The sequence below is a fragment of the Miscanthus floridulus genome, chromosome 13 (assembly GCF_019320115.1).
Source record: "Miscanthus floridulus cultivar M001 chromosome 13, ASM1932011v1, whole genome shotgun sequence".
NCBI lineage: Eukaryota > Viridiplantae > Streptophyta > Magnoliopsida > Poales > Poaceae > Miscanthus > Miscanthus floridulus.
The window spans coordinates 24,274,741-24,295,585 of record NC_089592.1 but is presented as its reverse complement, the minus strand read 5'-3'; the positions used below and the strand labels follow the sequence as shown (position 1 = coordinate 24,295,585).

Genomic DNA, 20,845 nt, shown 5'->3' with positions numbered 1-20,845 from the left:
GCTAGCTAGAACGTGCGTGGATGACCAGCCATCAGCGTACGGTACCTTGGCCATTCATTTTGCATCGAGATCTGGGCAGCTGATTTTGTATAGTGCTGGGCAGCTGATTTTGTAACTGTCTCTGCGTTGTGGTGCCTGCATGTAAAGCGTTTGTACCTGGAAGTGAATGTACGTATGTGTTGCTTAGGTATATTGGCTGATGAGGCGATGAGTAGGAGTCTGGGCCCTGGCGTCGAGTGAATGTACGTATGTGTTGCTTAGGTATATTGGCTGATGAGGCGATGAGTAGGAGTCTGGGCCCTGGCGTCGAATTTCTTTTTTGTGCTGTGTATGCCCTGCAGAAAATGACATGAGTTACTGGTGGATGGCGAAAAGAACGACATTAGTGGCTAGCTAAGCTTATTGTTACGTGTCGGCAGCTGCAGCTCTGCGTTTAAAACGTGAAGCATATTGATGTCCAAAAATGAGTGGACGACATTCATTCCGTGCAACAAGTAATAGTAGTACTAAGCTAGTGGCAGCTAAACCACACATGGCAACTGAGGCAAAGATGGAGATTCAAGCAGCTCCGCAGGACAAGGACGTGCATCACAGCAAGTACCACTCCTCCCTGTGGGGTGACTTCTTCCTTCATCATGTCCCATGCCCTCCATTACAAGTATGTAGTTTTTTTTTAGGGAAACAGGAGGGGTTGCTCCCTACTGTGCTTTATTAAAATTTTAAACTTTTGTACAGAGTTTGGTAGGTACAGATCAAGACACAAAGAAAGTTAAAAAAAATCAATAAAATTTCACAAAGTTGTCTAGCCATAATTGTAACTGAAGACTTAAATCCCTCTTAGCTCCGAGCTTAACCCAAGCTAGTTCCTGTTTGAAGACCAATTTGTAAGTTTGCAGAGAGTGATTTTGATTCCCGAAGATTGCATCATTATGAGCAGACCAGATACCCCACAACATTGCCACAATTATTTCCATGAAAAAAGGTCTGTGAATGTGATTCCTAAACAGAGGGATTGTATCCAGCAAATTGCCTTGGATCAGATGTGCTAAACCCAGCATATTCTAGCATGACATGGCAAAACCGAGGACGGTGCCACTAGTCCATGCCAGACGGGCACTATACAAGATTCCAGACGCGTCAGAGCGCAAACAATATTTTAGGCGCCGACGTTTGTCGTACCAGGCGAACACGGTAGAGCCTGCCAGATGTGTCCATACATAAACAGTATTATGGGCGCCGATAACTGTCTCGTACCCAACAGCGTGGGTAAGAAGACTAGGTAGCACACGTATACACTCTCTTTCTTTCTCTCTGACTTGTAAGGCTATCCTTTTCAACTATAAAAGGGGATACGCTCTCTTCCAACAAAAAAAGGCTAGAGGACTCAAGCACTCGTGGACCTAAGAACTCAAACAGCTCAATAGTTTTAGAACTCGAAAGCTACACAAAGCATATGCTCCAATACTTAGTGCATGTTAGAGTACCCGTTACTCTCTTCCATTCGGTTCAGAGTCCGACCGGGCCTTTAACACCCCCTTCTCATTTCTACTCGTTTGCAACCCCACAGCAAACTTCGAGCACCTAGGCTTGTGAATAAAGTCACCGACCGACTGAAACTGGATGTAGGTCACGTTGCCTGAACCAGTATAAATCCTATGTCATTGAGTGCTATGCCACATCCGATCATAACGCATGACAAAACTATAAATATTTACTTATTGATTACTTTTCGCACCGACAGTTGGCACCGTCCGTGGGGAAGACGCCGTGCGTTCACGCTTTTGGTCATCGGATGGCCCACCTTTCCTCCATCTTCGGCATGGCGGGCTCGAGCAATACGATTCGCTTCGGCTCGCTGGAGTTTCCCATGCTCCCACCTATTGGGATGTGGGTTCCTCCCGTCTTCGAGCCGCTTGTAGACTTTTCTCTTCGGAAGCCTGGACTTCATCGCCGACTAGCTTGGCATACTCTACCTCTGTGAGGAGGTGCTCGTCCGGTGTCCACTGGAGGAGGAGCGCCCTCCACTAGCCTCAGGCCACTCGACGACCTCAATGTCGAGACACTTATGCTTCGGCATGAGCCCATGCTGGGCTCAAACCCCACATTGAGTGATGTACATATTGTTCTTTACTCACCATTTAACACCATCCGTCGACTCTGCGGAGGGACCCCATTGTCCCCGCCATGACCGCTGTGCGACTAGTTCCCCTACGGCTTCATGCCCCTCGTGGACGCAGTGCGCGCGGGGGCTCCAAAGTGATGTTGACACCGCCCCTCTCACATCCGAGTTCATGGGAATGGCGGGCTACGCTCCCACCTCCTTCCACGACCTCGTCGATGATGAGGTCGGAAGCGACGGCTCCAGCATCGGCGACGTCGTGGAACCTGGCCACCCTCTGTCCCAAGAGTGCGCTATGGCGGACGCCCCGGGACAGACACCGGTGGTAGTGGAGTCTCTGCAGACTCACACCCCTCCAGACCCCTGTGCGAAGGCCCTAGCGCATGCGTAGGAGCATGGCGAGGAGTTACAACGAAGGTGGCAGAGTCAGCCGCCACCTACGCTGGTGCACTCGGCGCAGCACGCCGCGCCACATATGGATAACCCGGCGAGCGACGCTCGGGGTAGCATCCGTCAGGTCCAGCGTAACATCCTGGACGGAGGGAATGATCCCCCTTAGTTTGCTCGAGCTGGCCAGAACATCACTGCTGCGACAATGCCTCTGTGCGGCCTCCCCGAGCCTGTCGACCCCTAGGAGCAAGCAATCCACCCGAACCTCCGAGCGCTAGTGGAGACCACCGCCATTCAACTGGCGGAGAGCTCCGCGTCATGACACCGGCTCGTGGCCTCTTCCCCAAATAGGGGACTGGGGCCGCACCAGTCGAATCGCTCTGTCCACTCACCACTACAGTTGCCGGGCGTGGGGTAGGAAGCCGCGGCTACACTGGCAACCCGACCCGACGCCCGCTCCACATAGACCAACTGTGCATGAACGGCACGGGCCGAACTGTGACGCTCGCAGCATCATCAACAATCAACGCCACGCCCAGCACGATGATGACGTCCATCAAGTGGCGGCGAGAGCAGGCGACATGGACCTCGGCCTGACCATCGAGGAGTGCGAGGACTTGCACCCCAGGCATGGTGGCCGACCAAACGACCAGAGCCCCAGCCCGGATGGCCTGGGACCATGGGCCTTTGGTCGTCGCATCCAGAAAGCACCATTCCCACAGTGCTTCCGACTGCCCACCAACATCGCCAGGTACACCGGGGAGACGAACCCTGGTATATGACTCAAAGACTTTCGGCTCGCCTATCGAGCCAGAGGAGTGGATGATGATTCCTTCATCATCATGTACCTCCCCATCTGTGTGGGGGAGCATGTTTGATCATGGCTCGAATTCCTTCCGCCCGACAACATCCGTGACTGGTCGGATCTCAAGAGGGTCTTCGTCGTAAATTTCCAGGGTACGTAGTCCGTCCTAGAATTCCTGGGAACTCAAGAGTTTCTAGCAGGAGCCCAACGAGTCCCTATAGGATTACATCCATAGGTTCTCAAAGCGGTGCAATTCCCTTCCTGATGGCGTCGACACGGACATCATTAGTGCGTTCCTTTCTAGGACAACCTGCAAGTCCTTGATCCACAAGCTCGGCTGTGTGAAGCCCCGTTCCACCCGTGACCCGCTCAACCTTGCCACGAACCACGCCTCCTGGTGAGGAGGCAGGTCGGGGAGATCTTCAGTGGCGGTCGGGACAGGGGCAAGGCCAAGCTCTCATGAAGTGCATCCCGGCCGACTAGGGGAAACAACTCCTCCTTGAGGTTAATGCCAGAATCTATGGACATCATGCGGCCCCGAGGTCGCTGGTCGGGAAAGCCTTTCGCTAAGGTTTCTACTGGCCCACTACACTCCGAGATGCAGAGGAGGCTGCTCATAGGTGTGAAGGATGCTAGTTCTATAGCTCGACAAACTCATCTGCCGGCGCAGGAGCTTCAGACCATCCCCATCACCTGGCCATTCACAGTCTGAGGCCTCAACATGGTTGGACCCCTCAAAAAGGCCCCGGGCGGCTTCACTCACCTACTCGTAGTAGTGGATAAGTTCACCAAATGGATAGAGGCAAAGCCCATCACCAATATCCGCTCGGAAGAGGCGGTCAAGTTCTTCTTCGACATCATCTATCGGTTTGGTGTTCCTAACTGTATCATCACCGACCACGGAACAAACTTCATCGGGAAAAAGTTCCTAGACTTCTATGATGGATACAACATCAGGATCGATTAGGGCCTCGGTTTGACACCCGCGTACTAACGGTCAGGTCAAGCAGGCCAATGGCATGGTCCTCCAAGGACTCAAGCCCTGCATCTTTGACCGACTCAAAAAATATGCTGGGCGATGGGTTGTAGAGGTCCCAGCGATCCTCTGAAGCCTAAGAACGACCCCAAACTAGTCCACAGGGTTCACCCCTTTCTTCCTCGAATACGGAGCCGAAGCAGTGTTGTCCTCCGACCTCGATCACGGTGCCCCAAGAGTAAAGGCCTTCGACCAAGACCAAGCCGCAGAGGCTCAGCAGGACGCGGTCGACCTGCTCGAGGAGGCTCATGAGACGACTGTCATCTGCTCGTTCATTACCAGCAAACTCTCCTCGGGTACCATGAAAGAAAAATCAGGGGGAGGATCCTCGAGGTCGGTGATCTCGTACTCAGGAGGACCTAGTCAACCAAGGACAAACATAAGCTCTCTCCACCATGGGAAGGACCATACGCGGTGGCCGAGGTGATCCGACCGGGCGCCTATAGACTGAAGGATGACAACAGCAACGTTCTCACCAACACATGGAACATCGAACAGTTACATCGTTTCTTCCTTCATCCCTTCTAGACATTGTTTAGATCCTTTATATATATATATATATATATATATTAGTGCCTACTCCAACATGGTACCCCAAGCCACCCATGTCTCGGTAACACTGGTGCTCCAAGGGCCATGGCCTATGGCCGCGCGCCGCCATGACCTCGCCATGGTGGAGTCCATTGGACCTGCAAGCATCGACATTTAAGCCTCGCCAAAATTAAATTGCCACCTTAAATTGGAAACGCCGGTCACCAAACTAGAGTCAAAGTTTAGAATTAGAGACCGTTATGAATAGTCAAAATCATGGAATTTGATATATTGAACCATAACCACAGGAATTTAGTTAGTTTCGGTAAATTTGTGACGTAAATTTAGTATAGTCGTCTTTATCTTGTATTCCCTCCGTCCCACTGAAAGTGACGTTTTTTACTTTTAGACTTCTTGTTTGACTGTACGTCTTATTCAAAAAATTTATATAAATATTGTTTATTTGTTATGACTTATTTTATCATTAGAGATACTTTAATAATAAGTTATTTATTTTATTATTTGCATAAAAAATTTACTAAAACGAAGTATAAGAAAGTCTAAAAGTCAAAAACGATATTTTAATAGGACGGAGGGAGTAGGTTGGTAGGGCAGGACAACACCCCCAACTCACGGTAGGTAGTATATATTGTTCCCTGCACCATAAGCTCAGATTAAAAACATGTTTGTCGATGATCAGGCACATGATTCATTTCACTGAATGGTTTGCCGTTTCTTTCAATTGAAACCAAAAGATTTCTTTTTCCTGATTGGGACAGCTGTCCTTCTAGACATGTTTATACATGCGAGAAGTGTGGTTCACGCAACGATGCCGGGAGTATCGGTTGGACTTCTCGCGTCCTGTACGTCCTGCGGTGTGTTGTACTCGTGTGCTAACGTGCTTGTGGGCCTAGAGGCCATCACTGTCTTTTCGTAATTGAGTTGAAAGAATGGGAGCTGCGCCTGTCCTCTCGTTATTTGTGGACTGCATAGGGCGTGCTTGCAGCCGGACAGTTTTAGAATTTTGCTTGATTTATCCACACAACTGTGTTTCTTTGGCTTGGTATAACTCCTTTGCATTATGTTCCATACATGGGCCTGTTTAGCATATCTCCACGAGCTCCAGAACCATCAAAAATAGTTTCACTCCATTAAAAGTTACCCAAACGCTCTGGCTTCCAAAAAATTCGGATTCGCCAAAAAGGTAGATCTGTGGCCAGATTCACCATTTTGGTGGAGCTTCGCAAAGGGTGCGCAACGAAATGTTGTTTCGCACCTCCTAGTGGAGTTAGGTGAAAATTACCCACCATTGCCACTGATTACACACCTCCCTCCCGTATCGATTCGTTTCTATTCCCTTCCTTCTTCTCTCTCCCGATTAGCTACAGAAAAAAAATCCACCCGTTTTTTATGCCACAGGCACACCTCCTCCCTATGGCGCAGACTGGCACCGTGGTTTCTCTGGGCGGCCTTGTGCCCCTTGGCCGGCCTCGCAGCTCCCCTGGCCAGCCTCTTACGGGGGTGGTGCAAGGAGGAGCTTGGCGCGGAGCGCCTGCGACAGTCGCAATGGGAGGCATGACGCTCGGAGTAGCGCTGCATGGCGCGGGGACGCCTAGTCCTGTGGGTCCGCCTCGAGCCGTTCTAGGACCTATAGCAGCACGTCGGCCAGACTCTCGGTGGTAGATGAGGTGGAGATGAACGTGATAAACAGGACAAATGCGAAACAGGCGATTTCCAACCAAAATCTGAATTTCATGGATTTGGAGCTGCTGTGTAGCCAAACAGTTCCAGGTAGATCCATGGTGGATCTCAATGCACTAATAGAGCTGCTTCATGGTGAATCCCATATCCAGATTCACTTTTTCAATGGTAAAGCTCTGTTAAACAGGCCCTATATTATAGACACATTTCGTTGTCAAACTTTGTCATAGTTATTATGGCTTCAATATTTTTAGCCGTAAATTTTGGGGAAGCTCTAATGTGTCTAAATCAAGTTAGTTTGTGACAAGGTTAGATACAAGCCAGATAAGAGAACTTACATAAGGCAACGATATGTTCATGACAGTAGTATGATAATCAACGACGAGCTCGTTTGAGTAGCGCAATGATGGTCAGCGTACCCTATACCCACAGCATTGAAAAGTGTTAAGAGGCAAGTCGCTAAAGCAAGAGATTACCGAAAAACTATATTAGACTGTAAAACTTTGTCAAACAACATTAGTAAGCAATTCGATGCGTTATCCGAATAGTTAGTTGGTAAAGAGATGTTGGTTGGTAAAATTGTATACCAACGCCATTTACAATTACTGAAAGGAGGAATCGGCAAAGATATGTACTGATGGATGGTCAGTCAGTATATTGTGGCTTACTGACTCTAACAAATTTGTTACTTTTGGGATATGGTACATTAGTCGTAGACTAGTAGCTCATTTGGTCGAGTTCTTTACGGTGTCTATGACTATACAAATTATCATATTTTTGGCTAATTGTTCTTTCAATAATAGACGATATATCAGTCGGCAGTGAAATAACAACTATGACACCTTCGGCTTGCTAAAACTTGGCTGAAATTGGCTGATAAACACTGTTCTGGCTGAAATATTGTGAGAGAAAAATACTGTTCTGGCTGAAAAAAGAAGCCGAACAAGCCGGATTTAAGGTAAGCCGAACCGGGGCCAATTGTTGATATTTACATTATTTTTTAATTGTGTGTTATATGGATAGCTTATACACGTGGTACCTTATAAAGGTGAGATGAGAAGAAGTGCGTGACTTGTATTGTATTTTGAAAAAAAATACAACCTTACACCATCGGCATTCAGGTCCTTACTTGCTGCTTTTGCTTGTTCCATTAGGCCGATAATTCATAGAAAATAGCATCAGCATTTATGATTTCAAAAAGGTGTCATCTCAAAATATATTTCATATCTTATATAATGGTACATATTTAATATGATAAATATTAGTAATTTTTTATATAAATTTGGTTACACTAGTACAAAATATACAATCATTGTTGGTTCCTTTGCAACCGACAGTGATAATACATAACTATTGGTTCCTGGCTGATATTACAACCAGCAAGGATGGTGGGCTTCTACTACCAGATATTGCCACTAACCAATAATGATAGTATTACTGCCGGATTTTCACATCAGCTAGCAGTATCCTAGTACTCGGACTAGAATTTCATCTCAATTCATATAAGTTCCTTCATGTCTGTCATGTCTCTCTCTCTCCCCTATATCCTCTCCCTCCTGTTCCCCTTCTCTCCTACATCGTGGCAACGGCGGCCCTAGCAGAGACTGCTTCCTGACACGCATGGCTGCGGCAGCAGCCTAGGTGCACGGCTACTGATACAATGAATCTCCCTCTCTGTCCCCTATATGGGAATTGATTTGTCATTCGATTTGATATGTGATTTGTTCATGTCCCCCTCTCTATGATGTGCATGAATCGATGTGTGATGTGTTGATATCTCCCTCTCCACCTGCACAGGGCTCAACAGGAATGTGGCCGGTGGCCACGGCACGGGCGGGGCTGCTATTTTCTTCTTTTTTGTTTTGTGAAAATTGGTATCACAAGGTGAGCAACCAGTAGTAAATGGTCAGATCTATTATTGTTGATTGCTCATTGCCTAATAAAAAAATCTGGCAACGAAGACCGGTTTGGAACCGTCAGTAAATGCCGTTTCTGGGGTAGTGTAATTAAGTTCGAAATGGTTTGACATACCAGTATATTAAAGCTACATTCTTTCTATGAATAAAAAGAGTATAGACATTTTTGTTTGGGGACCAGCCTTTGCGACACGGAAATAAGGCATGAGGTTGTCGTGTGGCCACACCCACACGAGAAATTCATGCGGAAAATATTCTCCGTCCACGAGAAATTCATAAACAACATTACATAGCGCACATAGGTAATAGGTTACTGATGATGATGTGTAGTGTCGTGCAACCGCTTCGTGAGTCTATATAAAGCCAGTGATCTAGGCAATCTTCTCCAAGCAACTACCCACGGAGCCAGCAGCTCTCTAGAGCCTCTCCTGCTTCGCATTGATCTAACGGCCCCAGCAGCCACCCAGAGATGGCCACCAGCGGCCCCGTCCCTCTGGTCTCACAGGTGCAGCAGCGCAAGCCACAGACATACACCCCGAGCCCATGGGGTGACTTCTTCCTCCACCACATCCCATGCACTCCATCACAGGTACATGCTCCATACGCTACAAAAACTAATTAAACATGTCATTTGGCTCTCATCCCATGGGGTGACTGCTAAAATTCTAGGCTATATATGTAACTGGTCGATGTGTTGGGATCGATTATTATCAAGGGTGTGATTGATTGATTGAATACATCCCAACAAACCAAACCCACCAATAGGATACAAGTTCATGGTGATTTGTTGCCTATACTGCCTTTCTGAGCTAGTTCCGCCCATGCAAGAAAATTCTTCCTCAGCCTGGTTCACAGGATACGTATATATAGAGAGAGATTTTGGACGTTTGCCTCAGGCCAAAATCACTGGACACTAGCTTCACCAGTTAATGTTATATTGGTGCTGATGAGCATATACAAAATGGTCCAATGTTTTTCTAAAAACATATTAAGGAACAACATGATAAATAAACATCTCTCTATATATAAGAGGATATAGTTGCACATGATAATAGGCACCTTGATTTTTTTTAGATAATGGAACCATATGTTCCGGCTTCAGCTTCTCACAAAAGAGAAGCATCAGACCAAGCTTATTACACACTCACTCCAAACGAAACTCACACAGGTGCCAACTAGTTCCCAAGGCGACTACTAAAGTTCCAACCATTTGAAGCAAAAATAAACATGGCTTTTCACTCTAAATTTCTACACACATCTTGGATAAGCACCATGTGTTCATCCAGCCGTTGCAATGGAGCCCAAAATCAGAGCCAGTATTGTCGCCCTGAAGAGTACTTGCAAAAATGTTTTTGGTTGACAATTATTAACCACCAAATCATTCCTTGTGAGCCAAATAACCTAACAAAGGGTCGCTGCACCTGTCAATAATAAGAGATTGTGTTTTTGTTGACCCAATTTAGACCAACCTCCAAACATATGGGCTATGTTCCTCGGTGATCTCAAACCAAAAACCCAGTGAACCATACGCCATAGAGCCTTAGCGACAATACAATCGAAGAATAAATGTTTTATGGTTTCCAGGCTACTGCAAAAGCTGCAAACCTTACTACCATTCCAATTTCTTTTGGCCAAATTATCCTTGATGATGATCATTTTTTATCTCATGTAACATGTTCTCATGTGGGCAACCAAACACCGTCTCACATCGATCTGTGAGGCTAAACAGGTAGCAACGAAACAAAGAGAAAATGCATACGCCCAGCCTGGTTGAGCTGCTGACCTCCATCAACATCTAGGTGTCTCTTCAAGTAGAATCTGGCTCATTGTGTTGTGCATATGAAAGGATTCGTTTGCACACTGACATTTACACTACAGAGAGATTAACTATAACATTAGAAATATCTTTCTTGCAGTATTTGATGATGAAGGATAAGGTCAAAATAATGAAGGAGGAGGTGAATAAAATGCTACTGGATGCTGATTCTTTTGATTTGTCTGATAAGTTAGACTGTATTGATACACTAGAACGGCTTGGATTGGATTATCACTATACCAAGGAGATTGATAAATTAATGTGCAATGTCTTCAAAGCTAGGGATCAAGATCTTGATCTTCTTACAACCTCATATCTTTTCTATTTGCTTAGGAAGCATGGATATCATATTTCTTCTGGTAAGATTCCAGACATATTTTATTTTCCTATTTAATTGTCGTATATTACTTAGATGGAACTTCATATGACTTCAGAAGGACTTTTATGGTATACACACCTTCCACCAAAGCAACAAAGAGGTTTTTATTACTTCAAATAGTGTGGCGATACATATGCTCAAGTGTTAAATGTAGTATCTGCTTATAAAGAGGACACAAGACAGCCTCCAACTGTTAGTTTCAAAGATGGTTTCTATTTTTTCTTAAAATAATAAAAATCTAGTTTAATCACTAAAGAATCATCTTAACTAATTTATTTTAGATTAGGTAAATTTGTAAGTATCAGTTTATTTTTTTAAAATGTTATCTATTAATGATCTATTTAGATTTTTTTAGGCAAAAACTGTGGGGGAGATATATTTAGATTTATTTTGAACTTACTTATTTTTTCTACTATTTTATTCCTTGTACCGAAACTTGAAGAAGATGAACGAATAAGATTCAAATAACTATGAAAAGAGCATAGCATTTAGATGACATCTTTAGAAAAAAAAAATTGTACAGCTTTCACATTTCTCTGATTTAAGATATAAACTACTTACTAATTTTTAGAGGTTAAACAAGTATTTTTTTTATTTTCAAAAAATAGAAAACCACCTTTGAAACAAGAGAGAGGACCAAATTTGCTCGATTTTGGTAGTTGGAGAGCATCCAGTACCCAGTTTCATCCTTCAAAGTTGAAAATCGAACTACCGTTCAAGTTGAAGACTAAACAATGGACTTTATACTATTATTCTGTCACTGCCATCTCTTGCAATTGTTTCATAGTCCATACTTCTGGCCAACAATATAATTGATGTCTCATGTGTTTTTAATGTCACAGATGTATTTTTGAAGTTCAGAGATGACAAAGGAAATATTGTAACAGATGATGCAAGATGTTTATTGAGAATGTATGAAGCGGCACATCTTAGAGTGAAAGGGGAAGAAGTGCTTGACAATATTCTTATTTTCACCAAGAGTCAGCTTCAGTATATTGTAGACGATCTCGAACCACAATTGAAAGAAGTGAAATATGCATTGGAAACACCTCTTTTTAGAAGACTCAAAAGAGTAGAAGCGAGGCAATATATCTCAATATACGAGAAAAATACTACACACAATAATATGCTCCTAGAGTTTTCAAAGTTAGACTTCAACATTTTGCTAACCCTATATTGTGAGGAGCTAAAAGATCTTACACTGTAAGAGCCATCATTAATAGCATAGTGATGTTGTACTAAGTTCTCTCATTACCACTATTTCTAGATATCTTCTCATGCCCTATATATATTTACAGCTGGTGGAAAGAGTTCCAAACACAGGCTAACACGTCAATCTACGCACGAGATAGGATGGTGGAGATGCATTTCTGGATGATGGGAGTATTCTTTGAGCCCCAATATTCCTATTCACGAAAGATGCTTACAAAATTGTTTATGATTGTGTCTATACTCGATGACTTGTATGACAATCATTGCACCACAGAAGAAGGCAATGTCTTCACTGCAGCACTGCAAAGGTTTGCAACACTTCTGTCCATATTCATCATGTTGCTTATAGGGTAATAAATTTATATAGTCCTAATTATTTATTTGTATGGAAAGCTCATGTCTCTAGAAGTTCTATTTTCAATACATAATGTTAATATAATCATGAGTTTCATAAATGACAGGTGGGATGAAGAAGCAGTAGAGCAATGCCCAACATACTTGAGGACTTTATATATAAATATACTTACCACCGTAAAAGCCATTGAGGAGGGGTTGAATCTTCAAAACAACAAACATGCCAAGTTGGTTAAAAGACTGGTATGTCTTACTGAAACAAGATTAAAATGGAGAAACAATTGTATATATCCCTAGGAGGAAAATTATCGTGATTGCATATCTAAAAGCCATCAAGGTTATATTATGTGTGTATGTCCAATGTTCATTGTGCATCCTTGTGATTGACATATTTATAATCTTACTATGGTACAGTGCGATCTAAAATTGATTTAGAGCAACATGATTGTCACTACTTTATTTTTATTCAATATATACTAATCAAACAAGTGTACAACATCTAAACTAATTTAGTTCTAATAATTTTGCTTGATCGCCAAAGGGCGCCTAGCTCAAACGGTTAGGTGACCCAGCGGCACTCCTCAGGTCCTGGGTTCGACTCCTCGTGGGAGCGAATTTCAAGCTGAGGTTAAAAAAGTCCCCTCGTCCGTCCCCATAACCAAAGCACTGGGGGGGCATCGGCCCAATTCTCACTTGGGCGATGTAAGCCACCGTGTAAGGGTGGGGGCGGGGGTTCGGGGGTTTTCTCGGCCGGGTGCGAAGGTCCTTCTTCTTATTTGTAATGCTGCGGGGGCAGTCTTAACCACCACCACACCCCCCCCCCCCCCCCCCCCCCCCCGGTCGAGTTTTTTTTTATAATTTTGCTTGCTCTCATATTAACTACTACAACCAAAATTTGGGGCTTATGATTATGAAATGCCTGCCTTAATTCTTGAAAAAAAAATTGTTCAACAATTATTCAGATTATATGCATGCATAGTAGATAAAAGTTGTATCAATGGATCCACATTATATTCCACACGTCTTTCAATACAAATTTATTTTTATTGTAACCAATGATATCTTATAAGAGTTTAGTGACAAGTATAGTTTAAAAATACTTTTCTTATATTCTTAATACTCCATACAGAAAGAAATATATATATCAGTAAGTATCTTTTCATAGAGAGAGCAATAATTTCGGCATTAGTTTAAACTTATGTGTGTTTGAGAGTTTGGGTGCATATAGTATACGCAAGTATAAAGAATAATTAATGTGTTCCAGACAAAATGGCATTTGCTAACAGTAGTGAGAGCTCCCTGAGGCCTCCGTTACAAATTTAAAGGTTTGCCTGGGTAGTTTTCTCTTTGGGATATATTGTATCTTTGAGCTTTCACACTAATCTTACATGCATTTTAGATAATCGACATGGCCAAATGCTATAATGCTGAGACCGAATGGCGTGACAAGAAATATGTGCCAGCCACCGTTGATGAGCATCTAAAAATTTCAGCACGCAGTAGTGGTTGTATGCACTTGGTGAGCCAGGGATTCATTTCAATGGGAGATGTGGCAACTAGCGAAGCTATTGAGTGGGCTTCTACCTATCCGAAAATCATCCGAGCTGTCTGTGTTATTGCACGCCTCGCTAATGATATAATGTCGTACAAGGTGCCAGTTTGTCTATATTTTCTAAGTGCTAATAAATGATTTAAGCTCAATTATAGAATCGTTCCTAAACTTTTCAATGTTTTTGGCTGCAGCGAGAAGAAGCATCAAAGAATATGGTATCTACAGTGCAAACTTGTGCAAAAGAATATGGTACCACAATAGAACAAGCCATAGAAAAGCTTAGAGAACTGATCGAGGAAGCGTGGATGGACATCACCGAAGAGTGCATGAGACAGCCACAACCAAAGGCTCTTCTGGAGAGGGTAGCCAACCTGGCTCGTACAATGGATTTTCTATACAAAGATGTGGACGGATACACCGATTCACGGAGTATCAAAGGCGTATTGGATTCACTGTATGTGGATCTAATCAACTAAAATTAGGTGACAGCGTGGCTATAACCAGCTGGACAACAATTCAGTGTCTATATAGTTTGTAGTATTTGCAAATGTATTGTGTTTCTCGGAAGATCTTGCAGTATATATATATATATATATATATATATATATATATATATATATATACTTTAGTGATCTTTTTCTATAGGAATATGTTTACTAGCCAGAACTGTAAAATCCAAACCTTACTAGGTTTCCAAGTATGGCCTGTGGGTTCATAACTATTGTACAACTCGATGTAATGATTGTGAATTAATAAAATCTTTCTTTTACCAAGAAAAAGTATGGCTTGTTTAGCGTAGAGTTAGATGGAACAATTTCCTAGGCACCAGAAATTATTGAAATCGGAGCTATAGACACATGGACGGCATTTAGTTGAGCAATTTTGTTATTAATTTTTGAGATAAATACAGATATTCAAACCAACTTATTTTATTCTACAAACTCCAAATAATATATGGTAGAATTATGATAAACAGTGTGGAGCTAGAGTTGCGCTAATAAACTGGCTGTCCATGACTAAATTGGGCTAGGCCTGGCTAGTTTGTCTCCTACCCTCTTTTGTATTCATGGTGGCTGGGCTAGAAGCTACTCCCTCTATCCCCAAATAAATCAATTCATAGAATCCGTGCCAATTAAACTTTTTTAAGTTTGACTAACTTTATATAAAAAAGTAACAACATCTATGACATAAAATGAACACATTATGAAAATACACTCTATGGTACATCTAATGATACTAGTTTGATATAATAAATTTTGATGTTTTTTCTACGAATTTGGTCAAAGATTAAAAAGTTTGACTTAAGACAACTCCAGGAATCTATTTAGTCAAGGACATGGGGGAGTAGTGTGCACTTAACTATATATCCTTGAGCTCTTATCAAGAAAAAAACTACATATTTTCTATTTATCTGCCGACATATTTTTGAGGAAAAATTTGTCAAATTTTTTAATGTTGCGAATGTTGTTCTTTCATGTTGTAAATGTTGTTATTTGATGTTGCAAATGTTGTAGAGGAGGAAATATGACAAGTTGTATAAGATGTTGCAGATGATATTTTATCATGTTTCAAACACTGTTCATGCATGTTGCATACTTCATTGTTTCAGTCATATGCAACATCGGAGGATAACATGTGCAACATCAGAGAATAACACGTGCAACATTATAAAATTCGATAGATTTTACCATTCAAAATATGTCGACAGATAAATAGATATTCCCAAAAAAAAAACTATGTCCTTGGGCTCATTTCTTTCTAAGTTGACTTGGTTGCAGCAATTTTATTTTTAGGAAAGAGTTTGTCTGACCATCCTCAACTATTGTGTTATTCCAATTAGCCCCTCGATCGGAAAATTGGATTATATTTTTATACTTCTCCAACTCTTTAAACCATCCGATTTACCTCCCTCAGCTTGTCCATTTTTTTAGAAAAGGGAATATATTAATATCCTAGCTTCTGCATCGACTAATGCATATGGTTGTTTGTTATTACAAGCGAGAGCAAAATGGTCCAGGAATCTCAAAAACAAAGTTTTGAGCCATAAAGACAACAAAAAAAGTTTTCAAAAGCCACAACTAAAAAGCAAGCCTGTTGGCAAATCTCCAGCCGTGTCTTGCAAACAGATGCATCGTGGCTATCTCAATAGTCCTACATCCCATCTTCAACAAATAAGAATCCTCATCCTTTGTAGTAGGGACCAGTACTTGGTCCAGTATATCCCCTTGAAGATAATCTGCAAATAAGATGGTGCTAGGGCCTTGTCAAACATAATATCGTTCTGGGTTAACCAAATCGCCCAACAAATGGCACTTGCACTTACAAGAATTTGTGATTTCATTTTCCTATTTATCCCTTCCAACCAACTTATAAACAAATTGTGTACATTGGTTGGAGGTATTATGTTAAAGGAAACATGAATAATTCTCCACATAAATTTAGCAAAATGGCAGTCAAAGAGTAGATGTTGTATGGATTCGTTCAAGGAACAGAAACAACACTTTCTATCTCCTTGCCACTGCCGCCTCGCTAAATTATCTTTTGTTAAAATTACACCCTTGTACAAGTACCATATAAAGACTTTGATTTTGAAAGATAGTTTAAGTTTCCAAATTAAAGTGTTAAATGGTAAAGCTTGTGCTCCTAACAAAACTCTATACATGGAACTGACTGAGAACAACCCATTCTGATGTAGCCCCCACACAAAGCGATCTCTCTAGTTTCTTAGGTGTATATCTTCAACCATAGCCACCACATTGTGCCACGCTTCCAAATTAGCACCCATCAGCGATCTCCTGAAAGCCACATTTAACGGTTCGTGGACATCATTGACCTTGCAAATGCACTTTTCTTCCTCACAATGTTATATAGTGTAGGAAAGAGCGTTTTAAGTGGGTGTGGTATTATCCATGAATCCTCCCAAAACGCACTTGAGACCCGTCACCTAGTTCAAACCTACCCATCGAAAGGAACTCACCCTTGACCTTCATGAGGCTAGCCCAAAATTAAGAGTCCCCGGGCATGTATTGAACCTGTGTTAAAGATTTATCCCTTAAATATATATTCGTAAGCAATTGTTGCCTAACCCCGTCTCCATTTAACAATTTAAAGAATCATTTGCTTAGGAGACACTTATTGTGAACATCTAAATTTGAGACTCCCAATCCTTCTTAGTCTTTTGGTGTGCATACTACCTCCCACTTTGTCAATCTATATTTTTTCTTATGCTCATCACTCTGCCAAAAAACAGGATCTAGAATAGTCCCACTTCTTCAAAACCCCTCTAGGTATTTCAAAAAATGACATCATGAACATGGGAAGACTACTTAGAACAGAGTTGATAAGAACAAGCCTCCCTCCTACTGATAACATCTTACCCCTCCAACAGCTCAATCTCTTTCGAAATCTTTCTTCAACATGTTTCCAGTCCTAATTCATGAGTTTTCTATGGTGCATAGGAATTCCTAGGTATGTAAACGGGAACGATCCTACATTACACCTAAAAATTTGTGCATACTTGTTTTGATTATCTTTGGCTGCTCCATTGCAAAACAATTCGCTCTTATAGAAATTGAGCTTGAGTCCTAAAAGTTGTTCAAAAGCACAAAGCAGAAGCTTCATGTTTTTGGCCCTCTCTAGATCATTGTCCATAAAGATAATAGTGTCATCCGCGTACTGAAGGACTGAAAGTCCATCATCTACCAAATGCGGCACAACCCCTTGGACTTGTTCAGCCTCTTTGGACTTGTTCAGCCTCTTTTGCTCGTAAAATAAGAATAGCCAGCATATCAACCACTATATTAAATAAGATTAGAGATAACGGATCCCCCTAACGTACTCCTTTTTTTGTTTGGAAATAATCGCCTAAATTATCATTGACCTTTACTACAACACTCCCTCTAGTCATGACTTTTGCAATCCATTCACACCAAATTGGTGAGAATCCTTTCATTCTAAAGGACTTAATGTATAAAAGGTCACTTTAGTTTGTCATATTCTTTTTCAAAGTCTAGTTTTAAAATCACTCCATCTTGTTTTTTCCTATGTAACTCAGGAATTGTTTCATGTAGGATCACAACTCCTTCCATTATATATCTCCCCGGAATGAAGGCCGTCTGAGACGGACCTATCAACTTATCAGCCACTTTCAAAATTCTATTGTTTAGTACTTTCAGTAAAAATCTTAAAGGACACATTTAAGAGACATATAGACATGTATTGTTGTATCCGGATCGCATTAGTGATCTTAGGTAAAAGTGTAATTACCCCAAAATTTAAACTATGAGTAGGCAGTCTTCCAGCATGGAATTCATAAAAGAGGCTCATGAAATCTGGCTTCACAACTTCCCAAAAGAATTGATAAAATTCAGCGGGAAAGCCATCCGGACCAGGTGCCTTGTTTTGTTCCATATCCAAGACTGCCAATTTGTCCTCCTCCTCACTGAATGGAGCCACCAATACTTCATTCTCCTCCTCCGACACTTGAGGTATGCCATGCCTCAAAGTCTCAGTCCATTGAGAAAGAATTATGTACACGAGGTCCAAACAGTCATTTATAGTATTCCGTTATATAATCTTTCAAGTTCGCATCCCCAACAATAATTCCTTCTTCCTGTTCTCCCATTTGCCACCAGATGGAAATACTTGGTATTATCATCCCCTTGCAATAACTTTGTTGCTTTTGATCGTTGAAGCCAGTATATCTCCTCCTCTCTTAGCAACTTAGTTAATTGCCCTTTGAGATGATGTATAAGCTCCACCTCTTGAGGTGACAACAAACTTGTTTCTGCCTTTCTATCGAAGACATCTATCTTAGCCAACAGGTCTAATTTATACTTCTTGTTTTGGGAAACCAAATTTCTAGCCCATCCTCTAAAGGAACGTCGCAGCCTTCTAATCTTATTTTGCCACCGTTCCATGGGTGATCTACCTCTATTCTCAGACTTCCAAACCTCTTTTACCAAGCCAAAGAAACCATCCCGTGTCAGCCACCCTAGCTCAAATTTAAAATTCCTAACGTTGCCTCTGTGATACGGTTCCCCTCCATCTAATAAAAGTGGTGTGTGATCTGAGATTTCTCGGGTGAGTGCTTAAACAGTAGCCAATGGAGAGTTTTGTTCCCAATCTGTTGTTACCAAAATACGGTCTAACTTTTCATATGTTGGAAATTAATCTAACTGGTTTTGAAAGCGGTTATGGCTGGCTACAATTTTTCCTAACCATGATTTCATAGATAGATAGATACAGTGGCAAAGCTACAGAGAGCCTGTGGGCCGCAGATCACCCTGCACTTGACCTATAGGAGTCAGAAGTGAGTATGTGACTACATGAGATGTCCCTTAGCAAACAGAAACGTGGAACGTTGTTCCAAAAATATTTACGTTTCCAATTCGAAAAGATTTATGTTTCCACACGAGAAAATGCATGCTTCTTTAAGTTTTCATTCCCGTTTTCTGCTGGAAACATGGCTGCTAAGGGCATGTACAACCCATAGACAGGTGTTCGTCTCTAAACGCCTCGAATCTATCATACAGACAGGTATAAAGACATGTCATACAACCCACAGACAAAGGGTCGGTCTCTAAACTGTTTAATGCTTTGCATATAGTTATGATCAACTATAAATAAATTTTTGTATACCATTATGTGGCTATTTGATAGAAAATGCATCAAGGATAAATAAGAGTAACATGATTACAATATTTTTAAAAACCATCAATATAATAATTATATTTCAACGACAAGTTGCAACGCCTTTTGTCTAATTTTCTTTGTTTTCATAGCATTGCCATATGTGCTCGATTAGATCCTTCTTGAGTTTCCTTTGTGTTGGCCGAGCTTTGATATATTTTATGGGCAAGATAGGTAACTCATGTCATATTGTGTTCCGTTTATGTTACAGTGTAGTTTATTAATTGAATGAACAACAGTGACTTGTTTTTAGACCTGATGTGAAATAGTAATATTCAGTACTGCAGCAAAATTTCCCAAACTTCTGTTTTCAGATAGCATATTTGGCTTCAGTTTTCAGACCACATCCAAGCTTCTAGGATGATGCAACAGTGATTTAATTTGATATAAGAAAAGCGGCTATATTGTAAATTAGTATGCACTATGCTGTGCACTCGGTCCATGAACCGTGGACCGGGGAGGAGATGTGAGAGCGGTGCACCATGAACCGTGTCCATGACAAAGGTGTATTTGGAGTGTATTTCTAGATTTGTTTTTGTAAAGAAAAACGGCCATAATGCAAGCATGACGTCGGAGATGATGTCAACTAGCTAATAAGAGAAAGTTCGGCACGGACGGCTGCTTGTTCCATGCGGAGGAGCTCACGGTGCCATGGCTTGCTCGCCGGCGCTGCTCAGAACTTGAGCTACAGGGCGCGGGGCTGGTGAGAAGGGGTGGAAAATACGGAGGAGCTCACCGCGATTCCGATGCGGGGTGTCTCGGCGTCGATTACTGCACGGAGAGGTAGGGAGCCGAGGCGAGGCGGGCGGCAGCTCCGGCGAGGTTGCGGGAAAAGGCGTTGCGGGTGCGGACTGATGCGAAGGAGCGGTGTCGCGGCATCTTCGTGTCTCTGCGGACTTGACGAAGGAGCAAACGAGATCACGAGCGCCCGCGTGGGATCCGAGCACGCCGTCGACTCGAGGGGGCGAGGTCGTACAGCGCAGCTGACCCTGTCGATTGAGCCTCGGAGCACGGGCCTTCATCGCCGCTTCACGAGACGACGGGGAGACCGTCTCTAAGCAGAACGGAGGGGATTTTTATAAACTTACCAAGATACAGACGGGAAAGGACGACCGCTGTACGTGCCCTAAGGGATGTCCAGGCTAGTGCTGCTCGGCCTGTCACCTTCGCTTCGCACAGCGCCACAGCCCTTCGACCCTTCCTATTCTTTTCCTTGCGGGTACCCCTTCGTTTTCTTCCGTGGTATGCGTGCAGTCGATCAGTTTGGCGGGGGCGATAGCAGTCGGCAGCAGCAGCAGGCGTGTCCGTCAGCGCCTAGTGCCGCTTGGCCTGTCACCTTCGCT

General features: G+C 42.7%; 1 protein-coding gene and 1 long non-coding RNA gene across 2 annotated transcripts; one reads left to right on the top strand and one right to left on the bottom strand.

Moving 5' to 3' along the window:
* The first annotated feature begins 8,463 nt into the window (after window positions 1-8,463).
* Window positions 8,464-15,529, top strand: LOC136499026 ((E)-beta-caryophyllene synthase-like). Its single transcript, XM_066494730.1, has 7 exons — window positions 8,464-9,087; window positions 10,415-10,673; window positions 11,536-11,896; window positions 11,992-12,213; window positions 12,367-12,502; window positions 13,659-13,910; window positions 14,003-15,529. The coding sequence occupies exons 1-7, from the start codon at window positions 8,968-8,970 to the stop codon at window positions 14,285-14,287; spliced, it is 1,635 nt and encodes a 544-aa protein (XP_066350827.1). The 5' UTR covers window positions 8,464-8,967; the 3' UTR covers window positions 14,288-15,529.
* Window positions 15,530-15,672: 143 nt separating this feature from the next.
* LOC136499027 (uncharacterized) lies at window positions 15,673-20,603 on the bottom strand. The gene is made up of 2 exons (XR_010769863.1): window positions 20,239-20,603; window positions 15,673-16,047 (listed from the first exon to the last, which is right to left on the bottom strand). It is a non-coding gene; the product is annotated as an uncharacterized lncRNA (long non-coding RNA).
* Between the last annotated feature and the right edge of the window lie 242 nt (window positions 20,604-20,845).

Bases quoted from the DNA above. Each gene is read 5' to 3' on its own strand.
- LOC136499026 (XM_066494730.1), top strand. From the start codon at position 8,968: ATGGCCACCAGCGGCCCCGTCCCTCTGGTCTCACAGGTGCAGCAGCGC. The intron at 12,214-12,366 runs GTTTGCAACACT...CATAAATGACAG, and splicing joins TTCACTGCAGCACTGCAAAG to GTGGGATGAAGAAGCAGTAG. The intron at 13,911-14,002 runs GTGCCAGTTTGT...TTTTGGCTGCAG, and splicing joins ATGATATAATGTCGTACAAG to CGAGAAGAAGCATCAAAGAA.